General features: G+C 48.7%; 1 protein-coding gene across 1 annotated transcript in view; it reads left to right on the top strand.

The window, feature by feature from the left end:
- IQCE (IQ motif containing E) overlaps nucleotides 1-19,078 on the top strand; it is a 39,044-nt gene that overhangs the window by 893 nt on the left and 19,073 nt on the right. The window contains exons 2-10 of the mRNA XM_081255448.1: nucleotides 6,557-6,604; nucleotides 7,876-7,921; nucleotides 10,345-10,473; nucleotides 12,021-12,091; nucleotides 12,814-12,927; nucleotides 13,064-13,114; nucleotides 16,106-16,176; nucleotides 17,897-17,969; nucleotides 18,168-18,217. Of these exons, the coding sequence (XP_081111574.1) occupies nucleotides 6,557-6,604; nucleotides 7,876-7,921; nucleotides 10,345-10,473; nucleotides 12,021-12,091; nucleotides 12,814-12,927; nucleotides 13,064-13,114; nucleotides 16,106-16,176; nucleotides 17,897-17,969; nucleotides 18,168-18,217 (653 nt within the window). The remainder of the gene's footprint in view (nucleotides 1-6,556; nucleotides 6,605-7,875; nucleotides 7,922-10,344; nucleotides 10,474-12,020; nucleotides 12,092-12,813; nucleotides 12,928-13,063; nucleotides 13,115-16,105; nucleotides 16,177-17,896; nucleotides 17,970-18,167; nucleotides 18,218-19,078) is intronic.

A 19,078-nucleotide genomic window follows, 5' to 3' on the forward strand; every position in this document is an offset into this window, starting at 1 on the left:
TGGATGGAAGGGAGCCATGGGCCTGACCATGGAGAGCCTTGCAGGCCATGCACGGAGTTTGAATTTATTCGGGCCCCAGTGGGAAGCCTTTGGAGGGCTCCAGACAAAGGGAACTTGGCTCACTGTGCCTCCTTCTCCCAGAGATGGCAGTACCCTGCATGGCTGTACAGAGCTCACCCCAAGCAGGGGCTCAGTTCTGCTGCCACTGGAGCTGCTGAAGTTCCCTACTTGTCCCTCAAGGCACCAAGTCCTGCCTCATCTGGAAGGCCTGCCCGTCTACAGTGACCTCAGTTACTGCTCCTTCAACTTCTCATATTGTGATTATAATCACAATATGGGTTATGACTGGGTTATTCATGCCCAGCAGAGAAAATGAATTACCCATAATCTAACTGCCTACAGAAAACCACAGCTAATGTTTGGTGTATTTCCTTCTGACCTTTTTTCAATGCATCACTTTTTTTTCATATGCTTTTTAAAACTTGAGATCATATTTATATTGTTTTGTAACCTTTGCCATTTCATTTATTCCTAGCATCTTCCCGTATCCACACATTTTCAAAAACATGATTTTTAAAATTCTAACTTTATATATATATACATATAACTGAATCACTTTGCTGTACACCTGAAACGAACACAACATTGTAAGTCAACTCTACTTCAATTAAAAAAAAAATACATCAAAGACAAATACTGCATCATCTCACTTATATATGGAATGTAAACAGCAAGGATTTACCATATTGCATAGGGAACTATATTCAATATCTTGTAAATAACCTATAATGGAAAAGAATTTCAAAAAATATATGTCTAATATAACTGAATCAATTTACTGTACACCTGAAACTAACACAATGCTGTAAATCAACTATACTTCAATTAAAAAAAAATTTTTTTTAAACTCTAACGTGGGAATTCCCTGGCGGTCCAGTAGTTAAGACTCTGTGCTTCCACTACAGCGGGCACGGATTTGATCCCTGGTGGGGTAACTAAGATCTCGCCTGCCGTGTGGCATGGCCTAAATAAATAAATAAATAAATAATCTCGACAATTATTACTCATGCAAAAATGGAAAGATAATATTTTTTAAAAATAAAAATTAAAACGCTAACCTGGGCTTCCCTGGTGGTACAGTGGTTGAGAGTCCGCTTGCCGATGCAGGGGACACGGGTTCGTACCCCGGTCCGGGAAGATCCCACATGCCGCGGAGCGGCTGGGCCCGTGAGCCATGGCCGCTGAGCCTGCGTGTCCGGAGCCTGTGCTCCGCAACGGGAGAGGCCACAACAGTGAGACGCCCGCGTACCACAAAAAAAAAAAAACAAAAAAAAACACTAACCTAATAGGATACCCCTATTTTAACTCTCCATTTCCTTGCTTTTACTCTTTTTTCTTTTTTAATTTATTTATTTTATTTACATTTATTTTTGGCTGCGTTGGGTCTTCATTGCTGCGCGTGGGCTTTCTCTAGTTGCGGCGAGCGAGGGCTACTCTTCCTTGCGGTGCGAGGGCCTGTCATTCCGGTGGCTTCTCTTGTGGCCGAGCTCAAGCTCTAGAGCTCAGGCTCTAGAGCACAGGCTTCGTAGTTTTGGCGCACGGGCTTAGTTGCTCCGTGGCACGTGGGATCTTCCTGGACCAGGGCTCGAACCCGTGTCCTGTGCATTGGCAGGCAGATTCTTAACCACTGCACCACCAGGGAAGCCCACTTTTACTCTCTTGTTTTCACGTTTGTGCTGTTAGAAACAATGCTGCTGTAAACGTTCTTGCACATAGAAGCGTTTGTTAAGCCCCTTATACATGCCGGCCTCTGAGGACACAAAGACAAGCTGAGCCCCAGTGCCTTGGGCTCCAGGAACCCAGTCTGTGGAAGAGGCTGGGGCAGGGCTCTCCGGGCATTTAGGAGACTCGCCGCCTTTGGCCCAAGCTAACTGGCAATTTCTCTGCTGAGCTTACGTCTGTTCTCAACCAGGCAAGAACCTCCTGTGAACAGGCACTGTCCAGTCTGTCCAATCCCCCGAGTCCCTTGGAACACAGCCGCCTCTGGGCTTGCTCGTGAACTTCACAGAGCACTTACCGCGGTGCCAGGGAGCCCACTGTGCCGTGGCCGTGAGCAGGCCCCGCTGGCCAGGGCAGAGCCACAGGGGTGAAGTGGAGCCTGGGCGTGGTCCCTGGTGATTTAAGGGCCAACACTACTAAAAGGGCTCACAGTTTCTAGAGCAAGATAATAAGAGCATTCACAGGGCATTGACTACTTGTAAGATTCTCTGTTCCCTGCTCTACGGCTCTCCCTGCTCTAGAAGCCTTTGTCCGCCAGGTCCATCATCTGGGCCCTTCAGAAGTAGTTTCTATCGCCTGCTCTTTCCCCCTGTTTATTGGTCACACTTTCCTGTTTCTCTGTGTGTCTCATCGTTTTTTGTTGAAAACTAGACATTTAGATAATATATTACAGCAACTCCTCCCCATGGGGTTGATGTGGTTTGCTCAGTCGTTGGTTTATGTGCCGAGTGACTCGGCTGAGCTAACTGTGTGAAGTCGATTTCCCTGCACCGTGCAGCCTCTGTTTCCCTGCTCAGATTTTTTCTTGTTTAAATCATTTAGCCCAACTACCTAGGGGTTACCCTTGGGTCAGCAGAAGCCACTTGTTGGTCAGAGGTTGGGTTTCACCCCCTGGGCCGGTCGGATTTTTGCCCTTGACCACTGAGAGAGAGAGAGAGAGAGAGAGAGAGAGAGAGAGAGAGAGAGAGAGAGAGAGAGAGAGTGTGTGTGTGTGTGTGTGTGTGTGTGTGTGTGTGTGTGTGTAGGCTGCTGTCATAGTTCAGGGGTTTACATTTTTGCCCACGTGCAACGGGGAACTAGCGCATACGGGTTTTCCCTCTCCCGTCTCTCCTGAGAGGGCAACCTTGGACACGCGTGTGGTTCTCTGGACTTCCGGGGATGCCTGTCATTGTACTTTGAAGCCTGGCTTCCTGGGGTCTGCTCTTGGGTCAGGGTAGTTTATCATTCAGCCAGGGTTTGCTCAGCAGTGGCGCCAAAGCCCCAGCACCACCAGGGCTCCCGCCCTTTGGTTGATGTGGGTGCAGCGTGGGGACTGTGTCTGCAGCGGCCCAAGCCTGCTCTGACAGGAGCACTCCAGTGCTTGCCAGCAGCCTCCCTGAGCCTCGGGGCTGCCTGTGACCTCAGGAGGGCGCTCTGGCCTCTTCACCTTCTGGTTGCTCTGCCAGTGTGCTCTCTGCTGCGTGACCGTGGAGTTGGGGGCCTCGGGATCGCTCCCCACTTTGTCTTCAACTTGGCAATGGCATCAGGGAGGCGTGCAGTTCTCCACTCTCTGATACAAATACAGTCAGTCCCCTCGGCACAGCTGTCGTCCTGCCTCTCCCTTTGGGGAGGACCTCTGGGCCACTGCACAGCAGGGACAGTGCAGTGTTTCCCCGGAGTGACACTCCTTCTGGGCCTGCCCCTCCCTGCGTGGACCCTCTGCCCTACAAGCACAGGGGAAGTCTTAGCCTGCCGCCTCTGGGGTAGAGCTTACACCCTACTTCTGGGAGCTGGGGGCAGGGGATCCACCACCACCCCTGTTGTGTTGACTGCACCTGCCTGGAGGAGAGCTCTCTGGAATCCTTTCTATCAGATGGAGACGGGGAGCTGAGGGGTGCCCCTGACGCTTGACGTTCTTCCCTGGACTTAGTAGATTTCTTTGAATGAATTTTTCTCCATAGCTGTGTGCTTTTAGGTCGGTTTCCAGAAACTGCAAAAGATTGATTGTTTCGTGGCTTCTTCTGTTAAAGGGTTGTTTTGTTGGGGAGAGGACCTTCCACACTCCTCACCACACCGTTCTGGAAGATGCCTCCTGGGTGAATGCATTCCTTCCCCACTTTTACCATATACTAAATCCCCGTATGTTCCTGCATCTCTTTCTGGACACTATGTCTTTTTTCCCCAGTGTTTTAATTAGTATATATTTAATGTTTTAAAAATCCTGGTAGGAGAACGTTTCCTCCTTGTCGACGAGGAAGCTGAGATGCAGAGGGGCGTGACCAGCATCACCGCCCTGCGATTCCTGACTCATGGTGCTTGAATGCGATCTCATGTAGGAATGCGTGGCAGCTCAGATCATACTTAGAGAAGGAAGAATGACTCGGCCGTTAACGTGCTCTTTTGTTTCTTTTTTTAACACTGTGTATGGTCTCTTTCATGCTGCTGACTGAAGGGGTGGATCTTGAGCTGTTCTATGATTTCAGATACTTATATTTTGCTTGTTTAGTTCCTTCTGACTGGCAGCATGGAGGGTAGCAGAGTTTGAGGGGGACTGACTGCGGGGGGAAGCGATGGTGTGGGTGAGCCCACCTATGAAGACAGAGACCACTTCGCTGTGTTCACCACACACGTAACCTCATTCCCTCGTAGAAACTGCAGGTCCTTAAAAAGTTTTCAAGACTTTATTCAGAACAAAGAATAGTGACAAGTATTCATAAAAGAAAGTATTGCTACTTTTCTATGCAGTTGTTAACAACGCACCTTCATGGTTGGCGGGCTGTCCTTTGTGATGCCAGGGGACTAAGACTGAGCTTTGACTGGCTTCCCTGATCTCCTACATCGTATGTATACCAGTTCCCTGCCTTCCCTGCCTCAATCTTGTACATCATTTCCATATACTTGGTTCAATGAAAACTTTATAAGTATCGTTTGCTATTTATACCTTAAAATGTCACCTGTTTAATGACATCAGAAAACTAATTCAGTGGCTGATTTTTTAAAGAGTCTGTTTGTTTGGAACGCACTACCTCCCCCTCGCCCCCCGAATCCAGTCCCTCTGCAGCCTTACGCTGGACTCTCCTTGTTTACGAGGTGCGCACCGGAAGGGTGCCCCCCGTTACAGCTGCCCCCCGTCCGTGTGATTGTGCGGCCGTACGTTTTTAATAAAAGTTCAAGCGGCCAGCAGAGCTGTTGCTAATGTACTGATAGTTAACCTTGCAGATGATACACGTGCTTTCCAGAATGCAGTCCAGTCCCGCTACAGCACTGCATGGACTCACCTACACTCCAGACAGCTCGCTGAAACGTAATTACACCGCCACCCAGATATGGCATTATTGGCTCATAATAGGGGCATTCAGTCCTAACTTCAGTATCAGCATTTTAGGTCAACCGTACAGTATGGTGAAGGGATTTTAGAAATTGTTCTGCTTTCTCTCTTTGTAGGGTTTAAACCTGAGTAAGTGTGTTAACACAGACACATCATTCTCTTGGGAAAGTTCCCTTTTCTCCTTGACATGCTAGTGCTGATGTTAGTACAGATTTTATTTTACTCCCTGGGCCAGGGCAGATCACTGGAATCAGAAGGTAGGAACCTCTATACGCCCAGATAACTCGTGTACTGATGGATACGTGAATGACTGATTTGTTCTCACCAGGATGCAGTCACACGTTCCTTGTGCTTTGATACAAAGATGAAATACTTTTATCAAGAACCGTTCATTGGGGGAGGGATAAATTAGGAGTATGGGATTAACAGATACACACTACTGTATATAAAATAAACAACAAGGATTTACTGTGTAGCTCAGGGAACTATATTCAGTATCTTGTAATAGCCTATAATGAAAAGAATCTGAAATATGTATATATGTAACTGAATCACTGCTGTACAGCTGAAACTAACACAGTATTGTAAACCAACTATACTTCAATTAAATTAAAAAAAAAAAAAAGAAGCATTTGTCAATTCTGTGGAGATGGTGTCGCTAGACTGACAGGCCTGGAGCAGCCCTGCCAGCAGAGTTTTGGTTTGTTTGGGTTTTTTTTTAAACATCTTTACTGGAGTATAATTGCTTTACAATGGTGTGTTAGTTTCTGCTTTATAACTAAGTGAATCAGTTATACATATACATATGTTCCCATAGCTCTTCCCTCTTGCGTCTCCCTCCCTCCCACCCTCCCTATCCCACCTCGGTGGTTTGTGACCACCTAGAGGGGTGGGGACGGTAGAGTTTTGTTTTGTTTTGTTTTGTTTTTTGTAAGTTTTTGTTTTGTTTATTCTCATTTCTTAAACTGATAATACATGGTACAAAATTAAAAATATATAAAAGAGTATATGATAAAGTGTCTTCCCTCTCCTGTTCCCCAGGCACCTATGTTTCCTTTCCAGAGCTACTCATTGTTACTTGTTCTTGCAAATCTTTACAGAGATTTTAAAAACACTTTATCGAAGTATACTTTACATACCATAAAATACATCCATTTTAAGTATACAATTCAATTATTTTTAGTTAATTTACAGAGCTGTGCAATCCACCACAATCGAGTTTTAGAACACTTCTGTTACCCAGAAAAGGCCCTTATACCTGTTTGCAATCAATCCACACCGGCAGAGTTTTGTTCTGTGTCCCCACCCGTTGCTTCGGATGCGACGGGACAGACTGGCTCCTCCTGCTGTGGGTGTTGTGGACCGAAGCTCTGAGTTGGATGGGTGGGCCCGGCTGCTCCCACTCTGTCAGGGTGACTGTGGAGCCAAGCTGGCGCCTGAAGCTTCCACTGTTTGCATCTCTTCCTCCAGGGGGATGACAGCCTGTCTGCAATAACCTTCGACTCTGACTCAGAGACGGTGAGCTCTCGGGGGAGGGGAGGCGTGCCTGCCCCGGTTTCCCCATGCAGCCTCCCACAGATGCTGTGTTTAGCGCCCCGTCACAAATTCCAAATGCTGCTCCGAGTTTGAAAAGCTCCAAGCCCTCTGGTGGATTTGAATAACTTAGATTATAATTTTAAAACTTTTACCCAGAAGTGAATCGTGAGCTGAGTACTTCTGAGGCTGATGACAAGTTCCTATCCTGCATCTGGTTTGGGCCTGCACTCCCCCCGCCCCCAGCCCCCCAGTCCTGACACGTAACGGGGGTGCGGGGGCGGAAGCAGAGCTCCGTGATGCAGTCGGAGGCTGAGGTGTGAGAAAGGAGACCTTGGCAGGGGCTCGCCTCCCAGCAGATAAATTCTAGCCCAGGGCTTCCCTGGTGGCGCAGTGGTTGAGAGTCCGCCTGCCGATGCAGGGGACACGGGTTCGTGCCCTGGTCCGGGAAGATCCCACATGCCGCAGAGCGGCTGGGCCCGTGAGCCATGGCCGCTGAGCCTGCGCGTCCGGAGCCTGTGCTCCGCGACGGGAGAGGCCACAACAGGGAGAGGCCCGCGTACCGCAAAAAAAAGAAATTCTAGCCTAACCGCAGCACGTAGCCCTGGGGGAAGGCGGCCCCAGCACGCCCCACCGCAGCTCTGGGGACTCCAGGGGCAGCATCCTGGGCCTGTCGTCTGAGGCGCAGGACCTCTGCAGAGCTAAGAGTGTTCCCTCCACGACACTGGGGGCACGGGCCCAAGATGCTCCCGGGAGGAGGAGGGATCCGGACCAATCTCCTGGGGGAAAGTCAGCCTGCACGGAGCACTTCAGTGTTCCCGCTGGCAGGGAACACTTCACACCGCTGTCCGGTGTGAAGCAGATCGGGGAAGAAGGCATGGAAGGGGCCCCCGGGTTCCAGGAGGGCCACTCCTGCTGCACCTTCCCCTCGGCCTCACTCTCAGGTTTCATCTTGCTGAGTCCCCCCTGCGGACAGTCACAGCCCCGTGCTCCAGCGGGGCGTGGGGACCGCTGGTGGTACCTTCAGGGCGGATCTGAGTGCGTGCACCTCCGTCTCTGCTGGACGCAGGCTGGGCTGCTGCTCCTGTGTCGGGGGCACCTCCCTGTGTCCTGTTCCCTCCTTTGCTTGCACTCCGCTTTGGCCAGTGAATCTACCGGCCCCGCCCATTCTGAACGCACTGGCGCTTCCGGGTTGGGACCGCTTGGGCTGGTCGAGAAGGCTCAACCTGCTTTCCATCGTTTCTTCTTCCTTTCAGAAAGCAAAAAGGAAGAGTTTCCACAGACCTCCCCCTACATCGCCGAGTAAGTATGACCAGGCCCCCGTCCCTCAAGTTTCCACAGTTTAACTCAGAAAATGGTGGTTGGAAGCCCTCCTTCCCCAGTGTCCTGCGAGGAAGATCAGGACCGCTTTCTTCTCTGAACCCGTAGGGTCACTGAGGCACGACCCTTCTGCCACTTGTCCCCGTTTCGTGTTGGGACCTCAGGCGCTCACTCCCGGGGTCACCGCCCCCCGCAGGCGTCCCAGCGGGAGGAGGCCCAGCGAGGGCTGAGGTCCTGAGCTGTCACTGTCCCATTGAGCCCCCCTCCTCCCTCCCAACACACACAGTGCTTCTCGGCCTTTCATGTTCTCTTTCTCAAGTCGCCATACGCTTCCCAGCGCTGCCAAAGTGAAGAAAACGCAGGATTTATTCCTCGAAACACAGAGCTGTTCATCTGGGTGCTATGCTGAATTTTATGTTTCCCGAGGCCTTTGTGACAAACCAAATCCTAGATTGGCTTCCTTTTGCTGCCCACAAGCCTGTGGCCTTGCCTGACTTATTATCTATGTGCGTATGTACAATATGTGTATGCTTACATTTCTTATATACATAAGTATTTGAAACATACTGTCTTATATATGACACACTCAGAGAATACAAGTGAACTTTCATATTAGCCCAGGAACAACATAATCAGAAAGATAAATTCCTGCAAAGAGAAGAAAGCATGTTTTATATTACAAACAGATAAAGCATTAGAAACAAACCATCTAGCAATCTGGATTTTGCAGGTCCTGGCTCTCCTTCCGTGGAGAAAATTGAGAATTGATATAAAGTGAAAGTATGGGTGTTTGTGTTTTAAACCTTCTCTTTTCAGACCATTTTGTTTCAGTCCTTCTTGTCTAGAAAGTACCTAAGGCAAATGTGAGACATCTCTCATTATTCTTGCCGGACGTCAAGCATTTCAAGTGTTGAAAATGCTAGTAATCAAATTACTTTTATCTCGATTTCTATAAATGTCAGAATTGTGTTTCACGTAATTTAGGATGGCCAGAACCCCCAAAGCATTAAAACCCCCAAAGAGGTGTGCTCTGTGGCTCAGTGGCTCTGGCCCTGCCCGCCCCCCACCGTGCTCTCCCCCGGCCATGCCTGACGCCTGTCCCCGCACCAGTGCTGACCCCAGGTACCTTGCTCATCCAACATGGACACTGCGACAGGATGCTCTGTGTCCCCTCCCTGGGACACCCCCAGCCTGCCCTCCTAACACTCCCTTAATAGGTGTGCGCCTGTCTTATTTCCGGGCCGTGACAGAAGGAATCAAGCCTGTCCCGTTCACTTCATAAGTGGTTCTCTTCACTGCCCAGTCCGGGGCCACGTGGGTTTGCAGCTACCCACGCTCTGAGATTTTCGGGCCTCACAGTGCTCTGAGGCGGCCAGTTTCTGGTCCTTCCACGCCGACAGGTTTCCACCGCCTGCTGCCTTTTTTCTTCTTCCTTCGCAGCTCTATCCATAGGTGTACATGTTTGGGAATCCTTATTACTTATCGATAAATCCCATACATTTAGGAGGGAAATGTCGTTAGTGGGTGTTTTCCGATCACTAATTTACTTTCATAAATGAGCACTTAGATGCATGTGTAAAGTTTGGAAGGCCTTCCACGTATCCTGGAAGTGGAGCACAGTGGTCCTGGATGAGTGGAAATGCCTCAGGGTCCAATGTGTCTTTACTCCTTCCCCCTAAACAATAATGGGAAATTTTCCATAAATTCTGAAGCCATGGAAAAATCTTAGAAATTTTAAAAATTAAATGTATTAGATTTAGAATCCCAGGACCTTCTACAGATATAAATTTCTTTGGTATTTAAGAAATATAAGCATGTTTTATGAATAGCTTGGTTTTGCATAAGTTTGCATAATCTCTATTTCACATAATTAGAGGTAAGATTCCAGATTAAAATATAATTTTAAAACCTTTCTGTTGTTTTGATGACAAAATCAAAAATGCCCTCGAAAAATATAATTTTTTTCTCATTTCTTCTAGCCGTTTTGCATATCAAGTTCCAAATATTATTACTTGCACGCTATGTATTGACAGCAACATGAAAAAATATTTACAGTGTTAAGTATAAAGGATACAAAATTGTGTGTGCACTATGACTGCAGCTGTATAAAAACACATACGCATCTGAAAAAATTGAATGGGAATTTAAGGACTGTAATATTGGTAGAATTTTAGATTCATATTTTAAAATAAATGTCCCGTTATTTCCCTATAATAAAAAGTAAAAAACAAACGTAAGTATACCTACAAATCATAACTATAGTTTAAATTTTTGTCAGAATGTGTTCCTCTGGGGTGGTCATGCCCTTGTGAATCTTTTGCTTTATCATTTTTGTCTCTCTGAAGCACATATGTTGAGCAGGCATTGATACTTTGCACCTCTAAAACCACACATTGGCTTTTTAGAGTCACCTTATCACTGTAAGCCGAGGAAAGTGGCCTCCTGGAGGTCTCTGAGGACAGTGGGCAGCGTGCCTCTCGGGAGCCGAATGTCCTTAACCCCCCAGAAGCTGTGTCTGGGAAGCGCAAAGCAAGGTATGTGGTCGCCCGGGAGAAACCCTTCCTGCTCAAGGGGAGCGTCTTAGGAATCTCGGGTGGTGACTTGGCATAGGGCGTTTAATACGACTCGTTTGAGCCGCACTGGTTTTGATCTTCTCAAAGACATCGCGCCTCATGTCTCTTACGCAGCATGTGGTGTGGTTCCTGACGTTTGCCGCCTGGGTCCTGGCTTGTCTGGGCACTGCGGGCAGTCGTGTGTTGGAGCTGCTCCTGCTGGCTTGAGGAGTTATGTGAGCTGTCCCATGTCACACCGGCAGCTTGAGATTGGGTGTGCCGGGGATACGCACACCGCGGGAGTGGGCAAACGCCACTCATCAGGGCTTTGTTTATTTTGAGGGCCGGTGGCTGGACGTTTCTCACACACCACTGGTCTCCCTAAGCTTTCTTCAACCCTGAAGACTGATAATTAGAAGCAGTGCCTTACGTTGTCTCTGCTTGTACCTGTCATATTAAATCCATGCACGTTGAAACCAGGAAGTCTGACCCCAGCCCTGAAATCAGACCTCACCTTGGAGTGTGCATGGACCAACCGCGCCGCCCCCCCCCACCGCCAGCAACACCCCTGACTATTTGACCGGAGCTGAAAGAATGCAGAGGTCAAATCTCAGGCGTTCTGCCAGCCACTGTGAGCACGTTGATGGTGACACAGCCACGACTGAGGAAAAGCAGAGTGGAAGGGCATGGGGATTGGTGGGTATGCTCTGACAAAGTGAGATCTGGGGCTCCCTCAGTCAGAGTGTCCTGAGGACAGTGACCCCTGAAAGTCCATCCTGCCCTCCTAGAAAGCGGCTTTCCCGATGTGGACAGAGACATCGTCCCGGGCTTCAGTGGTGCCTATCTCCCTAAACTTAGAGTTGTATTTAAATTTGTTGTATAAACAATCTCAGAAATGAAAACTGCAAGGATAATAAAACCCCCAGATCTCACCAAAAAGAATCGGTTGGTTTTCATGTTTCTGTCTTCCTATCTGGTCTTACCCATGTGCTTCCTCTCTCAGCTTTACTGCTTTGCTTGTCGGCCCTGGCCCCGTGGGAAGCACAGAGGAACCTTGTCCTGGTGCCAGGGATGGTCACCTTGCCACACTGCTAGCTGGCAGTGCTGTTTCAGCCTGGTGTGTTTGAGTCCTGACCCGTTAGGGATCACATGGAAGCAGAGAGCAGTGTACACTGTACCTACCGTTCGACATCGGACTGGGTGCTGTCGTCATCTGCATGATGACATGACCACGTTTGTGTTTGTTTGTCTTTTTATCTGTTTGCTGTTTAAAATCTAAAGACAGCACTTCTCCTTTTGACCCCCTCCGTTAATCCTTTTACTATAATTAAGCCCCGTGTTCACATCTTTTAGTTTTCCCTTGCTTCTTCTTTCTATATCAATACCAGTTTCGGTTTCCTTACTTCTGGGGAAAGAAGTAAAAAAAAAAAGGATAATTTCATTAACTTCCAGGTTTCCCTTAAGGTATGGCCAAGAATTCCTTCTACTTTGCAGACAGTCTTTTCAGAGGGTTGTGTGTCTCCCTGCAGGTTATGTTCCTGGGACCCCTGTCTACAGAGAGAAGGAGGACATGTATGACGAGATCATTGAGCTGAAGAAGGTAGTGTTTCCCTCTGTTCTCTGTTGACTTTAAGCGGGAAAGCCCTTGGTAACGTGGGAAAAGCTTTTTCAAGTGAGGACGTTGAAAACAAACTTTAAAAATACCCTACCATCACCATTTCATAAAAGAACTATATATGTCCGAAATAATAGGAAGGGCATAATTTCAAAATACAGGAGAGTGGTAAAAACTGAACAAACTTAGTTTTATGAAAAACTGACAGTCTTCCCCCTAAGTTCACCACAGACTGGTGAAAAGTTCATCCACAGCTATACATTTGGGAACCACTGCTCCAACCAGCTGAGCCTTAGTTGAGGATAAGAATTTTAAATGGACATAAGACTACGATGGTATGTGGTGTGTGAAGAACATGGGCTTTGTCACATGGACGTGGAGGCGAGCGTGTCACATGGGCACCTTCCAGAAGTGCTGCTGGCAGTATCGACTGGCGGAGCAGCATTTGTCTGTGGCAGGGGTGCTGCTGGCATTGTGTGGGGCAGAGTTCCTAGTTGCCTGGGTAGCCCTGCACCTAATGGGGTATTTACTCCCCGGCCCAGCCTTCACTGTGACGTCCAGACCTCCCTCACCCACTGCACACGCGACGCCCTGATTGGGAACCAGGCAGCTTGTGAAACACCTCTCCAACTCAGTGTTTCACCGGGATGTGTGTGTGTGTGTGTGTGTGTGTGTGTGTGTGTGTGTGTGGTCCTTCTTTCCTTCAGTCATTACACATGCAAAAAAGCAACGTGAATCTGATGAGAACAAAGCTTCGGCGCTTAGAAGAGGAAAACAGCAGAAAGGACCGGCAGATAGAGCAGCTTTTGGATCCGTTCCGAGTAAGTTCCTGGCCCTGCATGGCGGTGCCCCAAGGCAGGTGTGGGGCGTCGCTGGCTCCTCTCAGCAGGCCAACGGTGGGGGGGGGGGGTGGGCTAGACCACGTCTTGTCTTCATTCCTCAATCTACTTACCACAGGGCCCGGATTATGTTCGGACGCTGGCAGAGAAAAGGCCTGATACTGGCTGGGTGAGTATAATCTCCAGCAAAACAGGTAACCTGTCCACTGGAATCTTACCTTCAAAACAGCCTTTAGAGAGATGCCTTTTCTCTACAGCACTCATACCAGAGGAGGAGCAGATTAGGGGAAGGGCTCGGGACTTCCTGAAACCCTACTCCACGGAGCCGTAGGGATTACAAGAAGATGCTGGGGGGACTCTTAGTGGGAGTGGGAGGGAGGCTGAGCAGGCTTAGCACCAAGGCCGGAAATACACTGTAGAAAAAGGTAGTCACAATGGGGGACTTACCCCATCACACCTAAAAAACACACATCAAGCTTAACAAGTGATACTGATTTAAGACAGAGAAACAAAGCAGAAATAGAATTAGACCTTAAAACACATACAAACCCCTCTTGTATGTTATGTAATAATACATAACAGATTGAATGAAACAAAATTACGGAAAATGGAGCCATTATGATTAATGCTATGGCAATAAACTACAGCAGTTGGAGAAAAATGTATCACAATAAACCTCACATGAGTCAAGGAAGTACATTTTTAAAAAAAATCTGATACGCTAAAAGAAAACTGGAAAGGATCCAATTTTGAGATTATTGAACACAAATCACACCAATGATGAAATTAATAATGGGTTTGATAACATAAAATTTATAATAAAAACCCATAAGACTATAATGGAAAATGGATCAGTATATAATGGGTGAGGGGGGAAGACATGATCGATCAATCAAACTGTTTTTATCCAGAATATGCAAAGAACCTGTACTAATGTTTAAAGAATAAAGGCAGTCTGTTCTGAGTAAATGATCACAGCCTAGTTCTGTGCCTGAAAGAGCACAAAGTAAATACTTAAGTGCTTGAGAACGAATCAACGTGTTTTTCACAAGAAATAGTTTTTAAATAATAGCCACTCTTAAACACTGTATAGTTGTACAGTTTGCATGTACAAAATCTTGTTTGATTTTTTTGTAATAGGGACTTCAATCCCCATTTTTAAAATCAGGAAACTGAGGTTAAGGGATTTGCCCAAGTTGGGTTCATAGTGAGTGGCCGTCGGCCCTGAAGACCGGGGTGGCGTGACCGTGCGGGAGCCACGGTCTGTAACACTGCGCCCACCATGTGTCTAACAATGCTCTTGAGAAAAAAATCCAGTACTAAAGGCTGTTGGCACAAGATATTTACAGCTGCCCAATTTGGGGGGAAATTGAGGAGGAGCCACTCAAATTAGAATACCACTATAACAAAACATCTTCAGGAAAAATTTTTTTTTTTTTTTTTGGCCTCGCTGCGTGGATTGCAGGATCTTAGTTCCCCAACCAGGGATCAAACCTGTGCCCCCTGCAGTGGAAGTGCAGAATCCCAACCACTTGACCGCCAGGGAATTCCCCGGAAAGAAATTTTCAAAAAATATAAAACAGCACAGCTATGTTCAGAAATGTCTACATGGTTAATTTGGGTGAGGATGTTGAATTCTGTAAGTAATGGATGTTTTTATAGAGAAAGGGCTCTTTGTATTTTTGTTCTGTTGCTGTGTGGAGTTATTTTTGTGTTTGCTTTTTTGTTTTTGTTTTTTTGGCCACGTCGCACAGCTTCCAGGATCTTAGTTCCCCGACCAGGGATTGAACCCAGGCCACAGCGAGTCCTAACCACTGGACCACCAGGGAGCTCCCTGGGTTTTTTTTGTTTTTTGGGGAGTTTTTTGTTTTAAATATTGTATTTATTTATTTATTTGGGCCCTGTCTCGCGGCATGCGGGATCCTAGTTCTCTGACCAGGGATCAATCCTGCACCCCCTACAGTGGAAGCGCGGAGTCTCAACCACCGGACCACCAGGGAAGTCCCCCCCTTTTTTTTTTAATTAAAGTTGATTAAAAGTAAAAATTCTAGATCATAGGGTACGTGCAGTTTTCACTCCACTACCCTTTGCCAAATCACCCTTCAAAGTGGCTGTGTCCTGTGACTGAACATTTCTGCTTGACATCATCTGCCCTCAAGAAACACTTGCCCGTGTACCCAAGGAGGAGCGGCCTGGGGTTTCTGTAATAGCAAAAGTGGGTTACAAATTAAGCATCTATCAGTAGAGGAACGGGTAACTAGAATAACATTGATCTGTAATAACTAGCGGGGACAGATCCCCAAGACGGCCTATTGAGTGAAAAGAACAAGCTGCAGAGTGACGTGGGGGGGGCACCATTTGTGTCAACAACAGCGAAATGCCAGACTTTCAGGGGCTGTGCACACGTGTGTGCGCGTGTAATAAGGCCTAGAGAATACACAGGAAGTTGATAACAGTATTTAGTTGACGGGTCAGCTCAAAGGGTATAGTGTCATCTATAATTTTTTTCAAGAAAATGTATTCATGTATTACTAGTATAATTAAAAATTACCGTAAAATCCAGTTAAAAAGTTGTTTGACTCTTCAAAAAGAAAGGAAGGGATGTTCTTTGGGGAATACAGGGTGTTATCTCCCAAAGTGCCCCATGAACAGGGAGCAGGAGGCATCGAGATGGAAGGGCGTCTCAAGGCCTCTGTCCGGCTGCCCGGCCTCCTCCAGGCCCGCTCCCTCCCAGGGACGTGCTGGGGACTGGGGTGTCCTGGGCAGGCTAGGCTTGGTGAGTTTTGCATCCAGGGACTGAGGTGGCTTCCTCGAAGGTCACCGTGCAGCGTCCTGTCCTTCCTCCAGAGGGTGGCTGTGGAATGGGGTGGAGGGGATGGTGGCACCTTTTGAGCGGGTACATGCCCCGTGGCCCCACTCACCGGCCCCTCTGCTCTGAGCGGGCAGGACAGCCTGGCCCTGTCTCTCCAGCTGAGTCTAGAAGAGACGTCAGCACTGATGGGGAGGACAGCTCAGTACGAGGGCGCTCTGGCAGGAGGCTGTGCAGGTGCCGCCGGGTCAGCAGGCCGGGGAACGGGGCCTGCTGAGCCGCTGGCGGGAGGGGGAGGGCGAGGCCACGGCCGCAGAGATGTCAGCTTGACGCGTCGTGTTGCCTTGGCAGGTGATCCGTGGGCTGAAGCAGAGGATTCTCAAGCTGGAGCAGCAGTGCAAGGAGAAGGACCACACTATCGAGTACGGAGCCCTGGGGGGCCGGCCGGGGTCGGTGGGGGGGTGGCCCAGGCTCGGGAGGGGCCCGCTGGGCGCGCACCTGGCCTGCCTTCGGCTCCGCGTCCACACTCGCTGTGCCCTCGGCTCCAGCTTCCGTTCCCACCCTGCCGCCCCCACGTCTGCGTCCAGCATCGCCTTTCACCAAAACAGGAGCGTGAACAGCCGCGCCTCTTCCACCCGTCCCTAAGGAACAGTGTTCCCCTTTCCTCTTTTCCTGCTCCTGTTCCACTGAAGAAGTGCTTTCTCTCCTCAGTCTTCTGTGGTCACTTTTCATCTCCAGTATGAATTGTATAGACCTTGATACGAGCCCTTAACACTTGGGCATCTCCCCTACCTGCTTCTCTCGCTGTCACACACTATCCTGGTGCTGGGTTTCTTTATTTTTTTTGGGGTTTTTTTTTTTTTTTTTTTTTTTTTTTTTTTTTTTTTTTTTTTTTTTTTTAAAGATGTTGGGGGTAGGAGTTTATTAATTATTATTATTATTATTATTATTATTATTATTTTTTGCTGTGTTGGGTCTTCGTTTCTGTGCGAGGGCTTTCTCTAGTTGTGGCAAGCGGGGGCCACTCTTCATCACGGTGCGCGGGCCTCTCACTGTCGCGGCCTCTCCCGTTGCGGAGCACAGGCTCCGGACGCGCAGGCTCAGCGGCCATGGCTCACGGGCCCAGCCGCTCCGCGGCATGTGGGATCCTCCCGGACCGGGGCACGAACCCACGTCCCCTGCATCGGCAGGCAGACTCTCAACCACTGCGCCACCAGGGAAGCCCCTTTGGGGTTTTTTTTTGCGGTACGCGGGCCTCTCACTGTTGTGGCCTCTCCCGTTGCGGAGCACAGGCTCCGGACGCGCAGGCTCAGCAGCCATGGCTCACGGGCCCAGCCACTCCGCGGCATGTGGGATCCTCTTGGACCGGGGCACGAACCCGTGTCCCCTGCATGGGCAGGCGGACTCTCAACCACTGCGCCACCAGGGAAGCCGCCCCCCCCCAGTGCTGTTTTTAGGGCAGCAACGCGGACTCCTTTCCTGCTGTTTTATCACAGAGGAGAGCCTTTCCTCGCTGTGTTTGAGTTTACTTAAGGAAATCTGAGTTTTCACTTTCTGTTGTATCCTCTTTATACAATAGAACCCCCGTCCTTTGTTTCTTGCTGGAATCGTCAACTTTAAAATTTTTATCATTTGCTGATTTCTTCTGTGTCTCAGAATCCTGAACTCTGTAACTTTACTTTCATTTCTCTGTTAGAGCCTTTTCCCTAAAGTCTGTTGAGTGTTGAGAACAAGGAGAATTATACAGACAATACAACTTGAAAAAAATGATTCTCTTTCCTTTAAAGAACCACTCCCCCCACCTTCCCCAAAGATGACTTGTCCAGTCTAACCCTGAGGTCTTTCTTCACAATTACTGCGGTTTTTAAAGATTGGCCCTTGTTAGCAAAGAATATCCGCCGGGGGTCGGTTACCTCACCCTGGAAAGGGGCAGGTCCAACAAGGAAGGGCCCTGTAGGTGTGAGAATTCTCTCCTCGGCCTTGTGCAAGGCCACGGCCAGCTGAGGGCCGGCTCAGGCTTCGCTTCCCAGCCCGGTTCTCTTCCAAAGCCCATCCTTCTCCCATGTTCCGGGAAACAAGCTTCCTCTTGCTCTGCCCGGGAATGCTGGCACTGCCATGTCAACTCTGCACTTGGGTTTTTAGCAAACTGCAGACTGATATGAAGACCACTAACTTGGAGGAGATGAGGATCGCCATGGAGACGTATTACCAGGAGGTGCGGGCCCTCCTGCCTGGGGCGGGGGTCGGGGTCGGAGGGTGGGGGGCCAGCTGCACTGAGGGGCCCTCTTCTAGTTCATCTTAACTTGAACACAAATCAGCAACTTAGTGCTCACTTCCTGCCACTGGGCAGAAATCAGGAATCATCGCAGTTTTTTCATTTTGTATTAAATGCATTTTAATTTGGTGTTTACAGATTCATCGTCTCCAGACTCTCCTGGCAAGCTCTGAAACGACAGGAAAGAAGTATGAGCCTCTGCTTGGGAGCCACGTTTCCTATGTTGTTTTCATGTTAAACTGCTTTCAGAGCAGGGTAGGCCTTATGTGGAGCCTGCAGACACTGCCCTGCCTTTGGCGCCTGCGCCCACGTTACTCATGTTCAGAGCTGGCATGTTTCCCTTTGGGATGTTACAGACGTGCCCTCACAGTTGCCATGTGCTGCCGCTATCAGCACAGTCGGTGCTCTGGGCTTTCATTGTTCGTCCTACTTCACAGCTTCCAGCTTAGACTTAGAAGACACTATTTCTCAAAGCAGATCTTCCTTTTCGGAAGACATTTAGTACCAAGCACAAGTTCATCTTGCCGAATAAATTTATTAGGAGAGACATCAAAGTTTCCTTATCTCGTGGATTTTCCCTTGTCCCTTTCCCAGGTGATCTCAGGCTTTCAACAAATTAGGAAAGGAGGGATCCCTCATCTTAGATTTGGTTGTGTCACCAGCCTCTGCAGTGAATTACTGACATTTATTGAGCATTTACGATGTGCCAGGCATGGTCTTCCCTTTTTTCCTTTCCTCCTAGTAGTTTAAAATGAGGGCTGGTCGGAACTTCCCTGGTGGCACAGTGGTTGAGAATCTGCCTGCTAATGCAGGGGACATGGGCTCAAGCCCTGGTCTGGGAGGATCCTACGTGCCGCGGAGCAACTAGGCCCGTGCGCCACAACTACTGAGCCTGCACGTCTGGAGCCTGTGCCCTGCAACAATAGAAGCCGCGATAGTGAGAGGCCCGCGCACTGCGATGAAGAGGGGCCCCCGCTTGCCACAACTAGAGAAAGCCCTCGCACAGGAACGAAGACCCAAACAGCAAAAATAAAAAATAAAAATAATAA

This window comes from Mesoplodon bidens (genome assembly GCF_964165515.1).
Source record: "Mesoplodon bidens genome assembly, chromosome: 15".
Taxonomy (NCBI): domain Eukaryota; kingdom Metazoa; phylum Chordata; class Mammalia; order Artiodactyla; family Ziphiidae; genus Mesoplodon; species Mesoplodon bidens.